Source organism: Geospiza fortis, unplaced genomic scaffold, assembly GCF_000277835.1.
Source record: "Geospiza fortis unplaced genomic scaffold, GeoFor_1.0 scaffold172, whole genome shotgun sequence".
Taxonomy (NCBI): Eukaryota; Metazoa; Chordata; class Aves; order Passeriformes; family Thraupidae; genus Geospiza; species Geospiza fortis.
The window spans coordinates 6,446,449-6,472,812 of NW_005054309.1; the positions used below are offsets into that span (position 1 = coordinate 6,446,449).

General features: G+C 36.6%; 1 protein-coding gene across 3 annotated transcripts in view; it reads right to left on the minus strand.

Annotated features, from left to right (window-relative positions):
* The window catches only part of NAALADL2 (N-acetylated alpha-linked acidic dipeptidase like 2), a 421,140-nt gene that overhangs the window by 79,921 nt on the left and 314,855 nt on the right, over positions 1–26,364 (minus strand). For all 3 annotated transcript variants that reach the window (XM_031055528.1, XM_031055527.1, XM_031055530.1), the window contains 4 exons: positions 18,244–18,387; positions 9,899–9,991; positions 5,543–5,748; positions 3,909–4,028 (listed from right to left, as the gene is read on the minus strand). In XM_031055528.1, the coding sequence (XP_030911388.1) occupies positions 3,909–4,028; positions 5,543–5,748; positions 9,899–9,991; positions 18,244–18,387 (563 nt within the window). The remainder of the gene's footprint in view (positions 1–3,908; positions 4,029–5,542; positions 5,749–9,898; positions 9,992–18,243; positions 18,388–26,364) is intronic.

The window sequence follows — 26,364 nt, forward strand, 5'->3', positions numbered from 1 at the left end:
AGAGTCACTATTAATGCTGACAGGATTAAAAAAATGAGAAACACATAGAAGCTGGAAGAAGAGAATTGATGCTGACATAAATGTAAGATTTTATTTTTTTTAAATCGAGAAATAATGATAGTAACCTCTATGCAGAAATTTATCTTTGGCTCTACTTCATAAAGACAAAAGGAACTTTCTGTCAATAACACCACCTTTAAATGCAGAGATGTTTTATGCCTTTTACTCCATTAGTGGAAACAAATACTGATATATAGCATGGAACAATACTTGGCACAGTCATTTTTAATGATCAACTCGTTCATCAATAGCTTTAAATCACTCCTTTCCTTGGGAGACAGGAGCAGTAAGTTCTGTTGGGCTCAGCAGTAACAGCAGACCTGGAGTCTGATGGTCTCACAATCAGTTAAAAGACAACAGCAATGAATTTATGTTTCATAATAACTTTTTTTTCTTTGTGACATGTCCATTATAGAAAAAATCATTAACGGCCTTATTTACAGAGAATGAATCCCAGCCTTGAACAAACCCAATTTACCAATGACACTCTGCCAACAAATGCTGATTCACCAACTGAGCAAGCGAATTAACCATCATTTTCTGTACAAAATAACAGTAGACAAAAATATAACTTGGCAGTACTTCCCTCTTGTTAATGTGGACACTAATTAGTTATATAAAAAATATTTGAATTAAATATGTCAAGGTCTCAGAACTGTTTGAGTTCCTCTTTGCTTAATTAATCCAAATATTTAAATTTGCTTCTTCGTGTAATTTGGTGTTTCAACCAGAATCCCACAGACAGGCATATAAAATTATTATTTGCAGACTGCTTATGTAGCTCCCTTTTGAAACCTGCAACTAATATGAAGATATAATCCCTTTATACAAAACATTCTTTAAGAAACATGGTCTCTGTTAATTAGCCAAGCACTTACTCTATTCTCTGATTGCCAGACCTCACATAGCAGACAAGTTATTAAGTTTCCTGATTCTTCTTTTCGTTGTTGATGTTAGAAAATCCTTACAAATAATATTTCAGCTAAAACTTCTTTCCTAATTTTCCCAGAAATTAAGGGAAAAAAGATATTGTGGAAGCTGCAGTGATTAGCAATTGTCCAATATTTTATTTTATTAAAAAATACAAAAAACCAAGACAGAAAGCAAACACTGCTGTGTGCATTGGCCCATCTTAGTTTGCTATTTTCCCCACAGTTCTCTTTAAATTATGTTCCTTGCAGCATCCACAGAATGCTCTGAACCTAGTGTGATTATTACTTGTGTTCTCTTTCACAGGACAAACTACAGTTTTTCATTGTTATCCCTAGGATCCTAGCATTTATTCTCTGTAGGCTTTTCTAACACAAATTAATTTTCTCTAGGAATACATTCTCCCTCTCTTTCACACACAACTTTAGCACTACAGTGAGCACTGAACAAAACCCAAAAATGGTGAGATTTCAGTCTCCTTTGCCTGCAAACAATGTTACAACACTGTTTAGCAGTAGAAGGAAAAATAATGCCTGACAGCTTCTTTTGTTGTGGGCTAAAAATGGAATTTAATTATGAGTTCTACCATTGAATCCATAGGCACAGTTCAGGACCTTCCATGTATTCACAAATTATGGAAAATTTCCATCCACCTAAACAAAACAGGCTAATCTATCTTTTAATTTTAGAATGGACTGATATCATTAATTCTAAATTCCTCTTTCACCTTCTTTTCTGTTCTAACCTATATTCAGAGCTCACAAAAACTAAAATGATCCTTTTCTCTCATTAGAATTTTTAAGCTCTGCAACTTGCACCTGGTAGCAAGAAGCTCATGTGAACAGACTCACAATTTCTTCAAGATGAGATGAGCTCCAAAAAGTCACATCTCAGCCCATTTGCAGTGTCATAACTTACAGGTAATCTGTAATTACATTGTCTTCCTGGCAAGTGCTGGAAGTAATATCAATATTCTTTATAAGCAGATCAGTCTTCCAGAGAAAATCTTCTGGACACATGGCAAACTGTGAGTACCCATGGGAACACACAAGGATCTGTGCTTGGCTGCTCCATCACTGTCAGTAATTTGATATGAATTCAGAACTCTAGCCAGCATTTGGAAGCAATAATTCCTATAAATCTTTTTAATGTCATAAACTGTATGACAGTTATTTTAATTACAAATACTAATATCCTACAAAAAGGAAAGCCATACAGATAAAATGCTCACATGCATTTTATCCTTTACTTTTTAGATGGGGCTTTAGGATAAACATGCAGAAGGGATGCAGTCTCAAAATTAAAGAATCAGAAGTGAGATGGAAGGTGTTTACTGGGACTCTAAAAAAAAAAACAAACAAGACATTCTAGTCACGTTTTATTAATTAACAGGTGCAATGCAAGGCTGCTAAGAGGGGCTCCTTCCATACTGCTGAACAGAACACAACTGCTATTACAAGAATTACAAAATATTATTTAACACCACAGAAATAAAGCAGAAGTTTGTTTCCTTTTCAAAACAGAGGACATGAATGTAATGCTCACACTAATATGGCATTTATTAGGATGAAAAAAATTGAGTCTTAATAAAGTGATAAATAGATAATAAAGAGACTGCTGCAAAGCTCCAGACAACTTAATTTTCAGATCACTGCCATAGATTGTGTTGTAGAGACAAAGAAATAAAATGAGAAAAAACCAAATAGCTCAAGGATAATAATAAACTTACTCCCTTAAATGGCAAATACTTGTTTTAATGGAGATAGAACTGCCAACACCACTAGGTTAGCAAAAGGCTAGCAACTTTTCAGGGTAGTATTTCTTGAAAATACAATAGCTAAAACTGATAACAAAATTTGAATTGACATATCCATAACACCTGCAGACTCACATATATAAATAATTTTCCACAAATGGAAGCTTTATTTTTCTCTGAAATGATGTTGCCTCACATTTTTCATAATACTTACAGAGAATAAATCATAAATAATAAATTCTTTCCATGAGGAAATTACCACTTAAACACTGAACAGGAGAAGTGGTTAAGACATTGCTAAGAAGCAATTTACTGATATAATTTTACTAACTTAGTTGAACAATTGCCAAGCCAGATCAGTCTTAAACTGCATTCAATCCAAGATGCAGCTTTGAGGAGTGTTTTTTACCAAATGCTTCAGAGGCAAGCCAAATAAACATCAGAATAAGTATTCATTTGGCAAACATGCAGGAAAAAAAATCTAAAAACTATAATTTATGGAAGTGAAATTGAACTCCATTTTATACCATTTCACACTGGTTTTGTAATTTAGAACGCGCCTTACGCTATTTTCCATTCATGTAAAATATTGATAAATTCAGAAAGCTCAGGAGCAGCACAGGGGTCATTAGTTGGAGGCCTCTGTGCCCTTACAGCCATGGAATATTCTGACTGCAGATGAGCTGCACAGGCACGGCTGAGCACTGCACCTGACATACTCACTTCAGACAGGATTTATTATGGTAGGAGTAACACTCTCCCTGTGTGTCATGTTACATCTGGTAAATATACAGGTTCAAATGCAAACTGAGAAACAGTCTGGAAAGACCTGATTAGGATGAGAAAAATGTGCTCTGTGCTGAAGAATAACAAATATGTTGCTTTAAAGCTGCCAAAAGGTAAAAAAGCTGTAGGGCATGCAAGTATGGTCAGACTTTGTCTAACAAACAGGTGAAACAAGCTATTCCTTCCAACCTCTCCATCTATTATTTTTTAAAATAAAATTTACCCTGCTTACTTTAAAAAAAAACAAACCAGTTCATGTGTATTTGTGAGGTTAAAATTCTTAAATGAAATAACCACCAATTGCTGTGTAATGTCAACTGATCTTAACCATGTAACCTCATAAACTGCAAGTGAAATGAAATATTTTATTTCTAACCTCTGCTGCCAGCTGCTGAAGAGAAGGGGATGCCACGGGCCGTAAAGTTGAGTTGCCTGTGACTGGATTATGGAGGCTGATGTAGGCCACAACGTTTCTTTGAAGAACGCTCCTGAGATCCTACAACACAAGCAGAAAAATGGTTACTACCCTGCATCATTATAATTAAGGCTGGTTTTGTTCTTTTGGTTGCTTCTAGGGGAAAACTGCACCCTACATTTCCATCCTCTGTGATTCCCCAAGTATTAGTTAACTACTGCTTCTCACAATATGCTCTTGGAAACTTCAAAGGATATCTCAGTGCTATTTCTCTATTTCTCTCTATAGCAGAAGTTATAATTCCATTTCACACATCATCTAAAGAAAATGCAAACAGGTCTGGGAGGAATTAAAAATTACTACACTTGTAAGGCCAAAAATGAAAACATTACACACTGTGAAACAACATGATGGCCTTTTAAACTTATGCCTTACAGAAGACAAACTTCAAAAGCAATCATTATCAACAGCTAAATGGACTCAAACATTCAGAGACCAAACTCAGATTTGAATTGCATAACTTTCCTGGTGTTTTCATTTTATTATTTTTCAGACTATATAAAAATAGCATGTACAAACCGTTTCAATTATTATCTCTTTTTTAAAAGGATCCCCTTTGCCTTCTCAGTAATGAGTTCCTCTTTGCATGAAGTGGCTCTTTATATTGAACAGAAGGGGTGTAACGCAATTACATCTGATGCAAAGCTGACTTGAAGTGGAACTAAACAAATTTTGCTTCCAGCCTGGATCTTTTCAATTTGATTTTTTCACCCCCTCTTGTTTCTGAAGAATAATCATGTTGGAAGTATGAAATTTCAATGAGTGCTGGCTGCTTCTTATGCATGGTAAAAAGCAATTAACTCTTTATTTTATCTACTGTTTTAATTCATTGAACCATTAGACCTGGAAAAGCAGCCATGAAATTCTCTGCCTAGAGGAGTAGCAACTCCTTTAATTAATGACCTGGAGTCTACTTTAGCCATGTATGATCATCAATACTTTTTGAGGTATTTTCTTTCAACCAGCTGATTCCCATTCTGTTGAAAGTAAGAGCCCAAGGAATTGTCTGTTTGGGATTGTGTCCAGCTCCTCAGCACAGACCTGTGAGAAATGAATCAGCACTAGCCATGGAGACACTGCTAGGTTTGTTTAATTAATGGAAACTGCAGTATGGTTCTCTTCTTCTTCTCTTGATTCTCTTCACACTAAGCCCGTCGATGAAAAATTATTAAATATTAAACCCTCAAGAAGGTAAAAAAGCTTTTAAGCTCTTTCTGTGCCTCTGCTGTTTTCTGAGGTTTTCCTCCCTCTGTCAAGCCCTGGCAATGCGCTTTTACAGAGCTGTGGAGGGAGCTTCCACCAGGGAGGGAAAGCAGCTCCCAAGGATGCTGTATGTGCAACCTCCACAGCCATGGCAGCTCCCTGGCACCTCATTATCCCAGGAATGCCTCAAAAAATGTTTTCCCTGCATTGACTGGGCAGTACATGAATGAACACAGACAGACCTCAGAGGGCAGTTGATGAGCCACAAATTCCACGTGGTAATTTCATATTTTCAGCAGAAGGAACCCTCCCTGCAGTGAGAGCAGTTTTACCTCAGCCCATTCGTAGGAGCCGACGTTGCCCAGGGCTGTTCCTCCCCACGAGCAGAAGAGCAGGGTCCTGTCAGGCCTCCAGCCCCTCCTCACCTCTGGCATCAGGGCTTGGAGCAGGGCTGTGATCACAGCAGTGCTGCTGGCCCAGCCTTGCCCACCATAGCCCTGCAAACTGCTGTGATGGCTACCAATGATGACGTATCTGTCTGAAACGAGGAATAAAAACACCCAAAAAAATAAAAATCAAACTTTTTTTTTTTGGATACTCAGATTAAAAGAATTCCAAACAACCCTAAAAATTAACTGTATTAGTAGTGTGTAATGTCATTAATGCAACACAAAGCTGTCAACAAAATAGTATATGATGACGTGCAAGACAATCATACAACAATTATACACAAAACTGTGAGTGCTACTTAAAAATGAACTAGTAGATAAATACATGTATACAGTTTCCTAAATTAACCCCCATACCTTTGCCTTCCTTGTTTGTTTATTGCTCTCCTTATAGATCTGATACAGACCATTTTTACAGCCAGGACTAGGTCATATAGACAATCATGCTCACAGTAGAGTGTTATGAAAAAACCACAAAATAATAAGCAGGAAATGATCCTCAATACACATCAGCATCCAAAAGCAAAATAAAACAAAACAAAGCAACCAAAAAACAAAAAACAAAAGGTATGGCAGTACAGTGGGAAACAAAGAAAATACACAAAGTATTAGTACTCCCTCACCTGGAAGACTGTGTCCAGTGCTCACCACCCTATCTCAAAAAAGACATGGCAGAAACAGCAGTGGAGCAGCTGGCAAGCAGATTAGAGATGATCAGGACTTAGCCTTATGTGGAAGGAGACATTAAAATACCGGGACTGCAGGTTTGGAGAGGAGACATGACAGAGGGATAGAGATAATGAATGATACAGATATGGTAAGTCACACCTAGCAGCTGTGTTAATGCTGGAAGAAAGCATTTTATAGAATGAAAAGCAAGAAGTTTTAGCCTGAAATAAAAAATATGCCTATGGTTACTCACAGAAAAAAAAAAGGACCAAAAAACCCCTCACTTTTTTTTCCAGAGAAACAAAATTAAATCTTAATCTCTCAAGGCATTATATGTAACCCTAATATCACTCACAAGGGAAAAAACCCCTTTATTTTACTCCAGAACCAACGATGCGTTACAACACATTAAATAACATGACTGACTGGTGTGACTGAGGCCTGTCAAGAAGTTCAAGCAAGATTATTCCGAATGAGCTATTAAACTATTAGACCTTCTGGGTGAGATGAATCCACAACCCTCTTTGAAGGATTGTTTTCTGGTTTTGCTCTGATATTTTTAAAGTCTCCTTCTGGCCCAGATCTAGACTTTAAAGGTGTTTTTTTTCCTATTTCAGGATATCAAGAGAAAACATAAGAACGGTTATCAGCAGTGAGGAACAGTGATGCCAGACCCACAGCAACCCCTGAGTGTCATTTGGGTTCCAAAAAGTGGAAAAGTTTTCTTTCTTTAACCAACTGAACTCATTCACCTGCTGTCAGTTGATCACAATGCAGCAACAGATTACTGCACAATGCCCGCATCTTGTATTTGCTTATAAAATTAAAATATCTACTCAGTATGTTTTGCAGTGACTGCTGCCTGGGAAGAAGATTAATAGAACACTTTGATTAAAAAAGCATTCTCTATCAAACTGGAGTTTCACCAGCATTGTTCAACAAAATATTTGAACATGTTGTTTAACAAGGAATCAAAAATGCTTTACAAAGAGATGATTTTTTATGTACCTGTAACACAGTATTTTCAATCAACTTTGGGGGTGTGTAGGTATGGAAATGAGAATTTCTTTCTAAAAACAGATATGCAAAGTGTCAACCTAGATTACACAATAATTTAATGTAACAAAATGAAATCTAAATCATATAATTTTGCATCTTGTGTGTTGCACCATGATATGCTTAATTATCGGTTGCATTGACAATGAAAAGACATAGGATTTTCAACTCATTAAATGACAGGAATTAGGAACCAAAATGAATGGCCTTACACGCCTCTAGGTCATTAATGGAAGTGCCACTAGCACAGGGGGATCAGGCAGAATCAGTGCTTGCCTGTATAATAATTTCTGTTTAGCCTGTGTACAGACCATGTGAGAGGAGAGACACTTTATTCAAATAATACAGGATATTTTGATTGAGAAGGAAGCATCAACTTGCTGCTGGAGATGGCAGCTGAATGAGCAGGAGCAAAACATAACAGCTGGTGCCTCCTTTGAAATTCTTCATCTTTGCACACCTCTCCCTCAAACTGAGGCCGAACCCTAAAGCGAATGACTACAGGAAAAGCAGAGGAGAAAGGATGGTCATGCTTGCAGAGGCAGCAGCTATCCTTTCTCAGAATCACATGGCAAAAATGAAAAAAAAGAGAAAAAACTGGAGATAGAGGAAAAAATATCTATCAGATACCCTTGAAGGTGATAAAACAGGATAGTGTTCATGTTAGTGATGGGCTGGACAACAGGGATTTATCATTAAAAAGAGTCTCCTTATCCTGGCTTTTCTTGTTATACATCTCATCTTCAACCATGTCCAATAGAGCTATAAAAGCAGTGTTACGTTTTTTGGGTTTTAAAATGCTACCAACTATCACATTTCATCTACTCCTAATGATTTTAACATCTTAGTTACACTTCAGATCCTTGTTCTTATTCCTCAGATCAAATGCCAGCTAACGTCAGCATTACAGAGATGTGCTTGTCTCTATGTGTGTGTGTTTGGTGGTCTTTAAGCAAAATGTAATAAATTCCACCCTTGGTGATGCTCTGCAGTCTTTCATTAAGCACTAAAGATAAATTTTGCCTTCTTTCTGCACTTCTGTGAACATAAAGGTGAATATTTCATGTGTATGAAACGAGCAAAACCCTATCAAAATGACAGAGAATCAATGCCATGAAAATATCGAGATTCAAAGCAGTTGAGGAGGAACGACTGTAGTGTCAGCCAGGAAGAGTAGAGAAAGAAAAAAAGGTTTAACATTGATTGTGTACAAAATATTACAGAGCATTAGACATTTAACTTGTGCCTACACTAGAAGACACTTGTTATGGCTCTTGTTGAGCCAGACATCCAAACTGCTGCCATCTGGGCACTGCTACTGACTTCACTTTTTATATCTCCTTGGATACCTAAAGTTCAGCATATATTGGCAAACCTCCAAAAAGTAGTTTTGATTAAAAATGTAATAATAAGATGAAAGGTTCAGGTATAGAAGAGATAGAAGACTTGTTAAACAGAAACTGAAGCACACTTTTTATTCCTTTTCTTGCCTCTGTTTTGCAATTCAGAAGACAGAATGTCTAAATGTGGCAGTTTCTGCCTTTCCAACTCCATGACAGCTATTTGCAAAACATTAATAATAGCAGACTGGTAACTTCAAATTCATGAAGGAAATTAAATCCTTCATAGAACTTAAATTCACTGTGCTAATTGTTTCCTCTGTTGCTTTAAACAAGCCAAAAGTCTGGTGAGAAGTATACAGTTCTGCATGCACAAAACTGAGTTGTTAGTTCACCAACAGGAATAAAATTTTCTCCACCTCCTTTATTCCATTACTTAAAATATGAAATGACTGGCCTACCCCCTAAGGGACTGTAAATAAATTTCCATCATTTCTTCACAACCTAATATGAGAGTATTAAGGCAAACATGATGCTGTTTTGATGATCATCTGCACACTAGGAATTGTTTGCACTATTTAAGTAACCAGCAACAGCATTCATTCATGTTGCAGAAAACCTTCATCCTTTAGGTAAATTCACTAACTAATAAAATAATCTCCAAATGATCTTATGATATCCTGATGATAACATTATTTCTGTACAGCATCAAAGGACAGAGGGAGGTTGTGCTTTATGTCCCAGTTGCATTTAGAGTTCCATTGTTCAACCATCACACATAGAGAACAGTAATTATTATTCATAGAATTGTATAAAACTAGCTTAAGGCATGATTGAGACACAAAATAAGGCTGCAGCAAATGTTAAAACCATATTAAAATTAAAACCATTGAACAGCTGCTTGTACAAACTACTGATACTCTCTGTGCTCCATGTGCAACACCTGCTGCTCGTGTAAAAATATGCTTTTTGTAACTACAATATCCCCTTCAGATCATTCTCTGTTTAACCCTCATATTCTGTCTTGTCACAAATCACAAAATGAGCACAAAAAAAAGTCTTTTTCTCTCCTCTGTATTAGTGAATTATCTGGCAAAATAGGATCCTGATCCCAGCTATGACTCTCACCCATTGTGAAACAAATAATCAATACAAATGACAAAAAGAAACTTACCAGGAAATACAGCTCCTTTTAGATATCCAATGACATTAGAAATTGTCTTGTAAGTTGTGACAGACTGAATGTTCAGACTGATTGTTTTTTTGCCTGTTAAAAGACAAAAAAAAAAGAAAATTTTGAACTTATTTATCCAGCCAAGAAACGTATGGGCTGAAGACATAAATTCCACATACACTAAAAAAAGAATTTAAAACGAGGTTAAGAAAAACCTGAATAGGAACCACAGATTAAAACACAAAATATTACATTATTTTCTTAGATCCATTTTAGCAGCATGATTCAAAGATGGAATCTCAAGAGATCTCTGCTCCTTGAGTTAAAAGATCATTGAATTCACTCAATAAATGCTGCCAGAATACAACAGAAAAAGAAAATTTGTAAGAGTAGGATTTACATAACTGTGATAACAAAATTTGCCTTAAACTTGATAGATTTTTCTCACCTAATCCTTCACCTAGGTCCATCTATGAATAACATTCACGAAATTATACCTGGTTTATATTACATTTTCTTCTGGAGAAAAGCCCCTGTGTGGAATCAGATGGGAGCAGTCAGACCTCCCCACAGCTTTGCCAGCACAGCCTTTGGTGATGCTCTTGTGAACATGTGCCAACAGAAGCCATGGTTTTTGGCCTAGCTGGCATCAGATGAGGAAATGGTGCAAATACAAAGGCAGAACGATTTCAAAAGCTGCTAAAATGTAAGGAACTTGCCAGTACTGCCACACCATTTGAGACTGTAGCACAGAATAAAGGCAGACTAGAGCAAATATCTGAGTTTAAATTGATTAAAAGAAGGTGGGACACAATAACCACAGGAGTTCCTGCAGTTTGTGACTGTGGAAACCAACCAACCAACCATGGGGAGCTGCTGACACCTTCCAAATATGAAAACATAATGTGTGAACATCCAGCTCATCTGAAAAGTCATAACTTCTATCCAAGAGAAATGAAAATGTCTTGCACTGCTTGAACTCAAGAAGCAGCAGCAGTGTGACAATGAGCAGTGGCTGAGCCCAGACCTGCAGGGGGATTCTCCTCCATCCATGAACGCTCCACCCCTGGGGCAGAAATGTGCCTGAAGCATCTCTGGGACACAATTCCTCCCATGTCCATATCCCTACTGCCACAGACCACAATTAAAATGCTCCACAGATAATTCTGCTCTCCATGTCCCAGGCTATTATCCTCCCATGGATGCATTTCTAACAATTTCTTCCAAGGATTTGTTTCCTGAGGTGCACAGAATATGTGAGTGGGGAGTTTACTGCAACACGTGAAACAAAAACAACACATGGTTACTGTTCTTCAGGGTTCATTTGCTGCTTCATACAGTAAATTTACTTCAAAATCTTCTTAAAATAAAATACAATATATTTTAATTCACTCGTCTTCATTGGTATTAAAAAAAAAAAAAACAAGTGAACTGCTAGTGTTTGTTAAAAAATTAATTAACAATAGTTATTCTATTTTTTATTCAGAAAAAAACCTCTTCAGTTATCAACAGATGTGTCTTCTCTATGACAATTCTGGTTTTGCTTGAACAAACCAGTGTAAATGCAAACCAAGCAGTTAATTAAAAATAAACCCTGGCACATGACTTTCCAACAATCAGTCACAGCACGTGAATATTTTCATTTGTCACATAATTAACTTTGCTCATCTGATGTAAGTTACTGTATTTTAAAATAATTATTAATGCCATGTAAATAATTGTTTGTTCAATAAAATCACGGATATTATTTTAGAATTAAAAAAAAAAATCATTAAAAAATAGTCCAAAGGATTCCCAAAGGGTCTTTTAAAACAAGTGAAAATAGCTCAAGCCATCTATGTTGATTAAGCAGCTTAAATTTAACCTAAATTATGCAAGTTACTTCTTGCTGCTGTTTCTCACCTACAACCATTCTGGATCCAATTTACTTTTCTTAAAAAAAAGATATTTAAAGTCAAAACTGATCTCCTTTCCTTTTCCTACAACACTTCAGATGTTTGTTCCTTTAGGGCTCTTCTCAGACAAAAAGACGATAAATCCTTTTGAAGACAACTGACTTCACTGTTTTTCCTTAATCAACACCAGCTATCCAGTCTCTAACTGACAATAAAGACACAGAAAATTAACTTCTGGCAATACCCATATTCTCAAATCAGACACTCGAGTTAATAGTCATGTAACACAGTAGTCAGCTTAGAGTGACTTGGGCTTAAAGGCTTAGAACACCAGATGAAAAGGCTGAAACTGCTCTTTGGAGTATACAGCAGAACCAAAATTTAATCCCCTCTAAACAGTTCTGACAACAAACCTCTTGTCCTAACACTGTATTTTAAGGATCTTGACAACTTTCTCTTTTTTTTTTTTTCCTATATTCCCTGGGAAGGTATGAGAAGACTTTACCTTAACATTATTCAGGATACACTGTCCTTATGTAAGCTAAAAGCTACTTCTGGGATAGAAGAACACAAACATATTTACTGTTATCTTTTTTTATTTATTTCTTTCCTGACCTGGAACTTTTAAATTGTCTCATACCAAATGACTACCTTCTCCTCTGACATTTACACAGTTATTTTTAGAAATCCATGGCTATGTTTCCTCTCATTTGATGGATAATTTTAGTACTTCAGATGTGAAAAACCTATTTGCAGTAGTTATGTTAAAAGAACATAAGTTAGGCTTGTTTCTTTTTTGTTTGGTTTTTTTTTTTTACTTTTAATTTCATCCCAAGCTCATGCATAGAGGAGTATAAGCTTGAGTCTCATTTTTAAGTATGTTGGTTAAATTACTGAATCCCGATCATGCTAAACACTTATCATCAAATAGCTTTCTGAGCATTTGAGTACTGGATTTTAAAAAGCATCTTTAGGAACTCAGATTTGAAAACTCATTTGACAAGATTTTTGCTAATCACTGAAAGAATTTCGCTACATGCACACTTAACAGAAGTATAGAAAAATGAAGTATTAACTGAATTTAAGGATTTCAGCAGAACTCCTGGATCATAAAACCCAAAGCTATTTCAGTAGACTGCTGAAATAAAGCACATTAAGTAACTTCAAGTAATGCAGTTTTGAGATAGTTCCTGTTGAAATCAACACCTAAATAAATGTGAATCTGTCTGAAATCACAACTGAACTAGAGATTTCAAACATCATCAAACATCCATGCTCACATGACTCAGGGAACACTAACTGAGCTGAAGTAATCACCATAAAACTGCACTTGACACATCATCATGTCAATTTGGGACCAAAACCTAATTTACTATATATTTTATGTCAGTTTTCAAGTACAAACACAGAACATTAAGTGAAGAAATATAATCATCACACACATTTATGCAGCACTTACAAAAAACACTAAATGCAACATGGCATACATAGAAAAGTGAAAAAATATAAAACAGTATATACTTAATAATGAATATAATCTCAGAAAAATATTGCGTGATGATATAAAATATGCAAAAATCAATACTGAATCTATGCAATGTGCAGTATTGATGAGGTATAAAACTATTTGTACAGGAATGTGTCAGAACTCCTAGCCAGATGTCCTTGTAATGAAAAACCTTCACCTTTTTTGTGTATAAACAACACACCATCTAAATCTGATACCTCTAATAGTTTTCCCAAATATATCTCTATTTGATTAATCAACTATGTTGACTACTGACAACATATTCTCCTTTTTGAGCAAATATTCATAAATCTTGAGTCTCCAAGTCTAACCTTAGTATGAAGAGCTTAATGAATAAACTCCTTGGTATTTGATCATCGTCTTTTTTGACCTACAATGAGGAATCCAGAAATAAAACTCTTCAGATGAAGAGTTTTTGAAATAAGAAATGCCTAGAATAAAGTGCTTTAAGGAGGCTCTAAACTAGGGTGGCCTAATGTGATACAGAATAAATGTGTCACAGTCAACATCAAAGAGAGCTGAAAATGCTTCAGATGGTAGAGTTGAATTTCATAACCTCAAACTACTTTCATTCTTTACCTGCTTTATAGCAATCAAAAGCAAAGCATCACACAGGAAAACACTGGTGCAGAACAGAATTCTGAAAATATATCTTGATCATTTACAATTCTGGTAGAAAAGCTCTCTAGGCTTCAGCTGGGAGTAGAGGGAAGATATATAAAAAATGGTTCACACTGTTCATGCTTAATTCTTCTTATGAACTTCTGTTTAAAAAAGGAACAGAATTTAAAGTGATCATGAAAAGAAAATCTGAGAGTATTGGTATAAATGTCTGTAAGTTTTCATATAGATCAGAGCTCCCTATTTAACTTGTTCCTCTTTCAAATGCGACTAAGAGACATCTGCAGAACTTTGTTCTCTTTCTACTCTGTTCTGTACAATGACTCCAGATTTGGTAGATACAATAACATGCACTGCCACACAATCTGCTGGCATCTCTCTCTATTTGCTTCCTTGGATTCATGTTTAGCATCGTCCAAATACCCAGAAATCATGGTATTGTTTGCATATTGATATCAGAGTGTGAGATGGCCCAGCCAGAGTTTATTAAATATGGGAGTCTTTATTTTCTCTGACAGGTAGCAAACTACCAAGGAGAAACACATATAATATTATCACAAGGCTGTAGTTTAACAGGAGGAGATATTCACTTTATCACTCCGTGCCCTTCCTCTGACTGAAAAGAAGACAGACTTGATTTGCACTAGTGCAGCACTTGGCAGAGAATTTTATTTATCTTGGATGAGAATCGTATAATATGGAAAGTAACAGACTCTTCCAATTATTCCTTTCGTATAATTAATGATTCAAATTTCACATGATCAGAGTTGACTATAAACTCAGTATAATGAACATCTGACACGTGCAACTACATAAAATAGATGTTCAAAGTCTCATAAAAATTCATCGTGTTGCGCTGCACCCCTTTCCAGTACCAGTCAGTTCTGGTTATCTGTTCCACTCACCCATTTTGTCAGAGGAGGTAGATTTGTTTGCAGCCTACAACAGAGCTCTGCACTGCAGTCACTGTGATGATTCCCTATTGATCAGTGACTGTATTTTGTAGACTAAAAAAAGGTTACAAAAGATCAAACGATTCTGCCTAGAAAAGCATTTTGATCTGAGTAATTTTACTGTCTGCAGCAGAATGCTGGGAGTCTTTGTGTACCTGGCTCTATTATTCACACAGTGCTTGATATCATTCAGGTTACTTAAACTATTCATGCCTTGCTTTTATAATTTTAGAAGTTAAAGTATAAAAAAATTACACCTATTGCACAGGAAAAGACATTAGCAGGTGGTAAGAAGTGGGATGTTTAAGTGAGATCACTTGCATTTACACTTCCTACCGACTGAGCTGCCACACCAGGTCACACCAAGTGACCACACAGTCCTCATCTCCAAGAGTGACCAGCAACATAAATGTGGAAAAGAATGGAAGAATAGGATGAGCCACAGAACAGGAGGATGCCCCAGACACCTGGAGACTGATCACTACTGAAATCCTGGATCTTTCTCACCTTCTCTCTTTTCAGACATTAATCAGGTTGAGTATGAAAACTGACACTTAAAACCAAAGGGGAAAATTACACCCGTAACACTGTGATGTGTTTAAATAGCAGGCTTCCAGGATTTCCATTCAAACCAAAGTATATGGTCATTAGTGTCAAAAACCACTTTGTATATTAATTGCCATGAGATAGATTTACATTAAATGCTCAAGAGTTTAATTGAAAAAGGGTAATTTGTACATTACTGCAATCTCCCAAATAGTGGGAAACTTAACAGCAACAAAGGCAGTTCACTGTACACAGCAAGACTTCCCTCATTTATGTTTATAGGAGTGCTTTAGTTTTACAACCACCTTCACAATGTTCTAGCAAATATCCTAGCGAGATTTTGTGAAAAAAAAAAAAAGAAGCTTCAAAAGTTTACAGTTTCTCTATAGAAGTTCACTCTGAAATTCCCTCTAATTGCCTATCTTTGGGAAAAAGTTCATGGGAGCACAGAATTTCAGATTAATGAGGATTAACAATAATGTACCATACCAAACAAAAAGCAAATCTAATCACTGACTTCATCTAACACCAAATTAACAGCTGACTTCAATTCCCACTATTTGCTTTGTAGGTCCTGAGCACTCAATCTGTGTGGGATGTTTGCCTCCATCCTCCCACTCCCTCTGTCACATTTTGTCTCTTGAAAACTGCAAGGCTAAGGGAAAAAAAACAGCAATGTGAGAAAACTATATATAAATGTTTAATCATTACTGATGAATCTGCTGTTCAGCTTTTTGAAACATAATGATGAGAGAATGATGATCATTTTATCTTAACAAATTTCAAGCCAACCAATCATCTGAATTGCTCATTCACCTCTTTTGACAGATAAATGATGAGTCCCACGTCAGAAGTGAAATCTCTCTCTTAAGCTTCTTCAAATCAACAGGAAGACTGCAAATTCAACCTTTGCTCTTCTCTAATGCATTGCTGTCCTCAGCATGATCTCTTTAGCTATTACTAGTATTAAACAGTTCTACACCATTTCTTATCATGAGACCAGGCTTTTATCTCTTCCATTAAGGCTGCTGCTGAATAACAGCACACTCTGTGCTCCTGAACACCAACAGCTTATTCAAGGAAAAATATATTATAATACATTACAGAATTATACAAGGCTTCTTCTTCTAGTCCCTATTTTTTCAATAAATAAAGACTTTTTAAAAAATCCCCCCATGGATTACTGTGGTTCAGAAGCTTTACATGAGATCACACACAAGCTGTTGTGTTCACCCAGAGTAAACCAGACATGGACTGCCTCTCACTAGATTGCTGGCTTGGAATATTCTTTCTTTCCAGAAATTCTCCTCTCACAGAATTCCTGTCTTCTCAGGGAAATAAAACGGACATGCCACACCTGTCACAGAAAAAGTAGAGTAAGCTGCCCTTTGGGGTGATTCTGCCCTGCAGCCTCCAGGCAAAGCTTTCTGAGAAACAGACGTTGTGCAGCCTTTTATCTTTCTAAAATGAGTGTCATTTTCCAGCCCAAATTCAGGCTTTGCTCCAGGCACTTCAGCTGTTGGAAAATCCTTCAATACTAACAAGCTTCATGCAGCCTACCTGGAATGGTTAAGCCCTTGTTCCTTCCAAAATGGCCTCTTCCCCTTTTCTACTGCTTGTGGGGACAATAATTTTTAAAATTAAAAGTTCATTATTAAAAAATCTAGTCAGCCATGCATGGAGAACAACTGTCCTGCCTAACCACAATAGCTTAAGCCATGAAGCATGAGGTCTTCTGCCTTCCTTTTTAGTATGTATAACTGCAAATGCTAACACAAGTCATAAAATTAATCAACCTTTTTTATGACTTGTTGTATTGTCCTCCTATTCCACAATAACTTTCCAAAAGCAATAAACAAGGCATACAGCACATGATACTACATTGGTTGCCCTTAGAATTTGTTTTTACTGTTATCATCACTGTGTGTAGCACAGGATACAGTGGCTAAATTAATTTGCCTCCTCCTTTCCAAGACCACAGTTTCAAATCAATTCATTTAAATGGGCCTTATAATGAAATAAACTTTTTTTCTGGTAAAAGATGTACAGGTAAAAAACAAAACTGAAGACTGTTTACTGAAGAATTACTGTTTAAACATGCACCTCATCTAGAATGTTCTCTGGAAGATGTTCTTCTGGGGAAACACTGTGTTGGAAGACAGTAGCACCAATATCAACTTATGTCAGCAATAAGTTTTTTCAAGCAATAATCTGTTTGACTTTGCTAATGGCATTATTTCTAGGGAGATATTATGAATGCATTCATCTGGCTCTACTCAAGGTATTTTGTTCTTATCATGATGCCTGTTTTCCTGGTGAAAATTGGGAGAAAAAGCTGCCTGAGGGTTCAGGTAACAATACACTGTTTGTTCTATACCATATACAAATTAAGGAACACATTTAGAATTTAAGTGTTATCATTCCAGAAACAGAAAAAAATCCCCACAGAATAATATAGCTACTGATGTCTTAATGTTAAAATCACATTATTAGGAGTACAGTAAGGCCTAACAAACCATACTGCAGCACTAACAAACCTCCCTAGTGATGGCATCTACACAAAGAAGGTTCTAAATCAATATTAAGAATTAGTGCTCAACGCCTTCTACTTTTTTTTTAAACCACAACTTCCATCTATCAGATTTTAGGAGCAGAATTTTTAGACTGTTCATAGCCTCTTCTAGAAAGCATCTAAGCAAAACACACCCATAATCAGCTAAACCTTAGTTGTATAGCTGTAGAAAGTGGATTTGGAGTGTGAGAGGAACATCCCAAAGGTGAAGTGGATTTGAAAAGCATTACCTGCAGCTGGCAGGTGGAGGGGTGTACACCTGTCTCTTTGGGCAGTGTCCTCAGGCAGGGAAACAAGTTTTCTGGCCAGCAGTGCAGAAATTGGTTGTACCAACAGTGTTGTGAGGTTCAGTCGATTCTGCCTGTAGCTTCCATCTTAAATGACAGAAAGGGAAGAGCAATTTAGGAAATGAAAATTACATTTTTCTCCTTCATAAACCAAAAACAAAAATGCAAATCTCTACCACACAAGTTAAAACAACTGATTTAGATAAGCAGCTATTGTTTTGTGTTTATAGTACTGAAAAAAAAAAATTAAATAGCTTCTTCAAGAACAGGTAGTACAAAATTACATGTACATATCATGGTATCTGGGCAATAGTTCCACAAGAAAGAAACTGTTAAATGAGTCTGAGCAGATATTAGATTGTGAATTAAACACAACAAATTAAATTGTGTGTAGTTAAAGGAATCACTGAAATATGGAAGTACTGATCAGCAATAACTTTCAAATTCAAGTAAAAACTGAACAGCTGAAGGAGGTCTGGAATAAGAAGGTACTAAACAAGACACATTGAGTGGAGGAAGGTATGGACCAGAAAACATCAGAATGCTTCATTTACAGCTAAAACATCTTAAGCAGACATAGCATAAACCTCTCAATATCAGCAGTTTCATGCAAAGTATTAAAATCTCCCTTTAACAGAAAAAAAAGTGAGTTTGTATACACCTGCCTGTCTAACACTTGATCATGGAAAGGTTTCTGATGAGATAATGAAATATTTTGGGAGACCAACTGACAGAACTGTGGGGAAAAATAAAAACCCAACTTTGCACACACAAATGCTCTGAAACACTTCAGGAAAAAGCAGCTGTTTTTCTCAGTTATTTCAGATGTACTTGGGGATCACCTCTTCCCATGGAAAGCAGGAACGCTTCTGGCAGATGAAAATCCCACCATGGAAAAGGAGGGGAGGCTGACAGCCTGGGCAGGACACAGCTCTAACACAGCCTCACAATGTCCCTGCCCCTGCTGAACCATGTCCAAACCTTCAACCAGAGATTCAGAATACAAGGCCTCTCCCCACGACCTCTGTGAAACAAACTCTGTATTTCCTGTCAACATTGAGTTCTTTACTACCCAAAAGCATCCTTTAAATTCTCTGGGACTGCAGGCACAAGGGGAGGAAGCTATCAACAATCAGCAGCATGTTTCAAATAAATTTCTATGAAACTATTACCAGGACTGTTACTGAAACACAGTATAAAGAAAAAAAGAAGTCTAGACCCATTCTCAATTTTTCTTTTTTTGTACTAGAAACTCCTGAAACTTTTTATAGTACACCTTTAATCCTAATGAAAAAATTGACCAAAGGTGTATCATTTCATTATGGAAAAACAAAAGGTGTTGCTCATCTTTAATACTCAATGGCAAGGTGATCAGTGCTCAGTTTGAAAGAATCAGACAAATTCTTTGGTGGAAAGGTAAAGCTGGTTCAAAATGTAACTTTAAAAAAAGTTTTGTCTCATCAAAGTTGGTCGGGGTTCAAGATCTCAAAGTTGTCACATCAGTAAAGTGACAGCAAAATCAGTTTGGTCAAGCTTTGAGAGTCTGTTTCTGCACTCAAAAAGAATCCTAAGAAGTCCATCAGAGATGTGCAATTGAGACATTATTTTCTTCCCAGTGTTTGCCAATCTGCAGCCTGTATTACAGGGGCAATGAAGCTCAAAACATTTCAGATGAGAAAAATCTCTCCTTTCTCCAGTTACTCACAACTTGAGCTTCACACCTGAATAACCTGTGAAAGATACACTTTCAGGAACAACTTACAGGAGAAACCCCTCCATATTTAACAATGAATCATTTTACAATAGAAGACAGAGTTTGAAGTATGGGAGAAAAAGAAAAAAGAATCTATAGAAAGGCAGATTTAAGTTATCTGAGCAGATTTATCTGGAAGAAAATTTTCTAATAGGAGGAATTCATAAAGACTTGACTAGGCAGGTGACAAAATCTCTTTAACTGAAATCTTTTTAGAGAAAAGTGTAAGCAAACATCTGTCAGGAATGATGCAGATATGGCTGATGCCCTCCCTAAGGGAAGGTGCTACATTAGACAACCTCCTGACATCTTTTCCAGACCTAAATTCTATAAAATTCTCTAGGAACTAAACTTGATGAACTCCTAACAGAGAAAAAAACACTACTGGAAATAATACTAAAAAAATGCTTTTTTAAAAAAAATAAGAAAAAAAACCCAAAAAACCAACAAAGTTTCCTTTCCTCTTCCAGGCATTTATTAACTGCCCCTTGTTAAGGAGGCTGAGAAAAGCAATGTGCATCATGACCAGATTTCAAAAGTGAACTATCCAAGACCAATCTCTCCAGCGCACATTTAAAAACCTGGAGATTTCCAGGGCTGCTACTTAAAGCCTAATCATTCAGGTTTAAAATACTCATGGGCTTGGTGCTGTAGTGAGAGTGAAACAGAGCAGAGTAACTTCAGAAAGAAACCAACACACTGAAAGAACTTGGGGATTCTTGCTGGCACTTTCTCTTCTGGAAGCCAAACCCTTCAGAGCACAGAGAGCTTTCAGGATCCGTGGGAACAATGAATGCTTGAAAGATAATTTAAATTTGCCATTTTGCTTCTAATGAAATTTAGTTTTATAGCATGAAACTCTTCCAAGAAGCAGAATTCCTTCTTCTCTGCAAGTCTAACAATGTGACTGTGCCAGGCCTATAACCACTATTAATTTCAAAAAGTCCCTGGAGAACTTACTGTAAAGCAAGGAGGAAAATACAGTAATCAATTATTAAGTTAATTTTAGGAGCACAAAAACAGGCAATCATTAGAAAGTTTCTTCACTCAACTTACTGGTACTGCCAACATGCTCTGGGATTTCTGAATTTAATAGTAACTGCTGTCCCCCATACCCTACTCAGTTCTGAGCAAAAGAACAATTTTATCTTCATGTCAATGACTTTTTGAAGACTGACAAACCAGAGTTTTAGTCACAATGTCATACTTCTCTAGCCCAAAAATATTGCTCCACCAACAGCTTCCTCCAGTAGTATGGAAAGAGTCTTTTATTTGCATTTCTCTGAGTTTTGTGTTATATGAATCACCTTTCTTTCATTTTTGTTTAAATTCCAGATTCAAAGAAAGATGGGAAAGAACATTATATTTCATCAATATGTGTTTAGTCAAGGCACCTTCTGCCAGGATCAGATAAAACAAAAAGTTAACAACTAAAACTGTCTAAAAAGCTTAATGACAGAATTCATCAAAATAATTCCTTCTATGACCTAAAACTCTGATTTAATGATTTTCCCTCAAAAATACAGAGAGCAAAAAGTAGTCTGAGTGAACTCCAAGCAATAATTGTACGTACCTACGTCTTTGACTTTCTGCTGCATTAATAATACAGCAGTATTAGTTTTGAAATATCTGAAGTGAATGGCTCATTAATTTTTCACCTTAAGCTTAATAGAAATTTGACAAACAGTTTTATGCTGAAAATAGACACTCAAAGCAGGACTTCACAGCTCGTGATGGGAATAAATTAGAGCATAAAAGACAGACTAGTGTGCATTTGGTCAAATAAGATGGTTTTGTCACTCAATTCCTGAAGTGAACAGTTAGTGCAATGCATTCCTGTGAAAGAGGCATTCTTACATTTGCTCATTCCCAGTGCACATTCTGCACTGTCCTTTGTCAGCACTTGATCTTGTATTAAGCATGACAAACCCAAAGATGTGTAAACTGACATGTCATAGGCACTTATGTTATTTGTGCTTTGAACTTGCACCCAGCTTCCCCTCCACCTTTGTTGGTAACATTCAACAGCTGTTAGCTCCCACTGGTTGTCCTGCAGTCAGTCACAATGATCTATTTCTCTGAAAAATCAGGTTATCTGGGGTTTTTCTGGCTTTCACCTAACCAAAGACAGAAGCTGCAAGGAGCTGGGCAGCACCTACAACAGGAAGGCTCTGGGTACTGAACTCACCAGCACTGCTCATCACCATAATTTTGCTAAGCAGCAGCTACTTGATTAAATCTTCATCTACCGCAGCTTGCAATGCAGTCCCCATGTCCATTTTTAAGACAGACTCTTCTAACTCAAAAAAACAGCCTTCAGTTAAGGTACACATCTCATTTAACCTCTGCTAGACCCACCTGCTACACCACACAAAGTCACTGACATATTTTTTGCCTTCCTAAATTTTATCGCTGAAAAAAGAAAATCATTCTAGCTGTTTTTTCTTGCTGAAAGTGAATAGAGTCAGAATATTGACCCAGAAAAACTGGTGCTGTTCTGCAAGCAGTTGTGAACGGGAAATTCTGGGAAAGCAATCCCCAGCTGCTCACCAAAAGTCACATAAAGGTTTTCCTGCATATTAAGTCAAACAGAGACCTCTTCCTCTAACAAAAACAGTGCTGAACAGTCCAAGGTGTTTAAAATGGAAGTAAGAATGGATTTTATTAACGCCAAGGAGAAGACTATAACTGTAGACTTTCAAATATCAGCAAGAAAAAAAAACTGGCAGGGAAAGAAGTTACTCAAGAGGAGCAGAATCTGGAGCAAGTGCCTATGGAGTAGAATTGGTAACAAGCAGTTTCCTGCTATGTCTTTATTCACTTCTCTATGAATTATCCACTAGAATTGCAATGTGGAACATATGCCAGTTTTGAAGCGCTTTGCTTCACTAGCCACTGGTAAAAGTATGGAGGAAGAGAAAAACATTTGCTTCTCTTACACACACACAAAAAAAAAAAAAAAAAGAAAGAACTTTGAAATTCTGCAACCAGGGATTTTCACAACAGCCAGATGATTTCAAAGCAGCTTTACAGGCATTGGAGCACGAGATGATGAATCACAACAGCATTGTGCGGCAGCTTTTGCATTTCAGGATGCATGGCCTCAAATGGACAGGGGATGCTCAAAACTATGTAGTGATTGGAAATATGGGTGAGGAAGATGGCTGTGCCTGTGAAAGGTTTAGGCACATTTACAGAAAACACAGAACTGAAAGGCAGTAAGCATCACCTTGAAGAGAAACAAGCTACTGAGAGTTCTCAGAGAGGATCTAAAAATCTTTTTTCACTGTGGTCTTAGCATTGCAGATAGTTAAAAAGAATTCTTTTAAAACACCTTTTTAAAATAATCACATTCTCATGACTTTAGGAGTTGCCAAAGGGTTTAAAAGAAAACTGAAGACACCATACCACCTGTGATAAACTCCCCAAATAATAATAATACATCACTGATACACAGAGAAAACCAGAACTCTACAGAAATACTGGTTTGTTTTACAGAGTATATTCATTGTATTCTGTTTACATAACATTTTGTCAGTAGAGTGGATGCAAATCTGTGTGTGTATTACTCAAGACTGTTTCTTTAAACAGATTTCTGCTGTCCTTAAAAATAAACCTAAATATTCTATAGCTAATACAGAAAAAACCCCAAACCCTCCAGAACTTGCTGTCATCTTTTTCCCTCCCTCACAAGGAAATGTGCTTAACCACCATGAAAGACAAAACAAACATCACTCCCCTCTCTCTCACTGCAAATCATTCTTGTCTTAATGCCTACTTAATGTACTTTAAAAATACTGTCACTCTTGTTTCTTTTTAAGATACACAGAATAAAAAGCAACACATGTATTGTGTAAAAGCAAAACTGCTCTGACACAGTGATGCAAAACCATCTCACTAATTTCCCCGCTCCTTTCTGAGAATATTTAATAAAATGGCAAGAATAAAAAGAAAACCAAACAACTTTTCCCAGTGCTCTCACCATTTTGAATTCCCCTTTCCACTTAGTTCGTTGTAGTGGCTGATAATTAAAATGACACAGAAGTGGCCAAACCAGAGCAACATTATGTAACATTTCCACACCAACTGACATGAAGTAAAATTTTTCCTTTTTAAGTATCCTACAACTGTGTAACTACTAAGTCATAAAAAGGAAAGAGCATTTCTTCCACATATTTCAAATAGCTAAAACATGTTTTTATGTTCTACTAACAATGGGATGTAACAGGAAAAAAAGGACGAGACAATTCTCAGGTTTTCCTGTGTTAGCAAATGCCTGTCTCACTACTGAAGAAAAGAAACTCTCCACCAACAGAAGCAGGTTTGGCCATGTGACAAAAAAAACCAAAACCAAACAACACTGCCCAACATTTTAAAAGTGGTGGTGGGTATTTAAAAGGGTTGACAAAAGTCTTATAGGTTATCAGACAAAAATAAATATCACTTGATGCTTTAAAAATAAGCTTACTTTTAAAAATCCAGTAATCATATATTTAGGTTTCTGCACAACTTATTGTTTGCCATCCATAGTGAAGTCAAACCAGCATATTCAGTACTTTAGTATTTAATTTTGGATTCTATCCTTGATAGGATAGAACAAATATCTGCTTAGCACCTTCTACTGTCATTAAATTCAAGATATAGGTACAACTCACTGTAAGGGAGGTGTGTGGAAATAATCAATGCTGAAAAGATTGGAAACAGAACCATCAGGCATGTAAAAAGCTGACCACAAACTGCTGGAACCATTCTATCCAAAATCCTAATTTGGAAAATAATTTGATATCTTTTACTTTCCTAAAATACGCAGAGGTATTAATCCAATGGAGCTCAGCAGAACTACTTGAAGCTATTGTTCTGATGTTCAGAATAACTGCACAATCCAAATTATTAAATACCAGACACATATTTGGACTTTCTTTTTTTAATCTTTATCTTAGGAAAGACTGCTTCAGGAATCCTATACCTGCAAGCCTGTGTGCGAAATGTACCTCTTTGTTGCTCCCAGAAAATTAGATATAGGATGTTAAACTGAACTCTGGAGGGAAGCTCATGTGTGTGTTTGTGTCTGCAGGAGGGAACACAAATCAAACTGATGAACTAAGCTTGGCACAGGTGGATTTTAAAACTGATATATTACAGAGTACTTTAAATTCAAGTGGCAAGCACATTATGGAATTTGTTATCAGTTCCATTAGGAAAAAAAAAAAATTCTCTCCCTCCTGATCCAGCCAGCCAAGCAGGAGTGGGACCATGGAGTCACAGCAGCAAAGAGGGCACACAGTACCTCCTGCATGTTTTCTGTTAACCACTTCAAAAATAAGGAACTTCTGGCACATAAACAGGCTGGTCTTGGAGCTTGGTCCTTCATGAACTGAACCCTGGTGATGGCCACCACAGATGGAACAAACGACAAATATGGAAATGAGACATTGATACGGAGTTCCTTTCCTCCAGTGATGATGGAGACTAAATATAGTAAAGTAAGGGTCTTGCTTTATGCAAAATAGGTTTGCAGCTGCCAGAACACACATCAGGTAACATATACCATCCTTATTCTGATTATGAACAAGCATATATTCCTGTTTACTCACTATAATGAGATTTATTGTTATTAAAAATAATAAAAGTCCTATAGTGCTCTGCAAGGAATGGAATGGAGATAGAAAATCTGCAAGAAAACTCCGAAAGTGACAGGTTTAGGATGACAATTATTTTGTTTACAGCATGTAGTGAACACTGCAATGACTCACAATCACATGCTGTCTGTACATATTTGGAGGACAACATGAAATAAAATTGCATATGTTATCTGTGGTACAGGATGCTTTTCTTAAACTAATAACCATCTCTGATGCATGCTTCCAGATTTGTTTGCAACCACTGAAAGCCACATTTTGGTTTCAGCACAGTTTAGTTGTGCCAGCACAGTTGTTTCAGGAGCCGTATTATGAACCAGATCAGCACACTTCAAAATTCAGTGCTCTTAAATAAATGAGCAGAGTAAGAGGTTAGCTGGGATGAGGATATATAAGGTATGGCAGGAATTCCTCCAATTCAACCCAAAGCCTTCTATTCCCAAGCCACAGTTCCAGGGGATCTCTGTGTCCTCTAGGACCCAAAGTCATTGCCAGACACAGGATGACACTTAGATATACACATCAATTCAAAAGCCTCTTACAGATTTAAAAAACATAATTGAAAAATCTTATTATTATTATTTTTCTCTAGTTTTTTAAAAAATAATTATAGCATACTTCGAGAAAACCATTTAAGAACAGAAAGCCTCTAATATTCTGGCTGAAAATGAT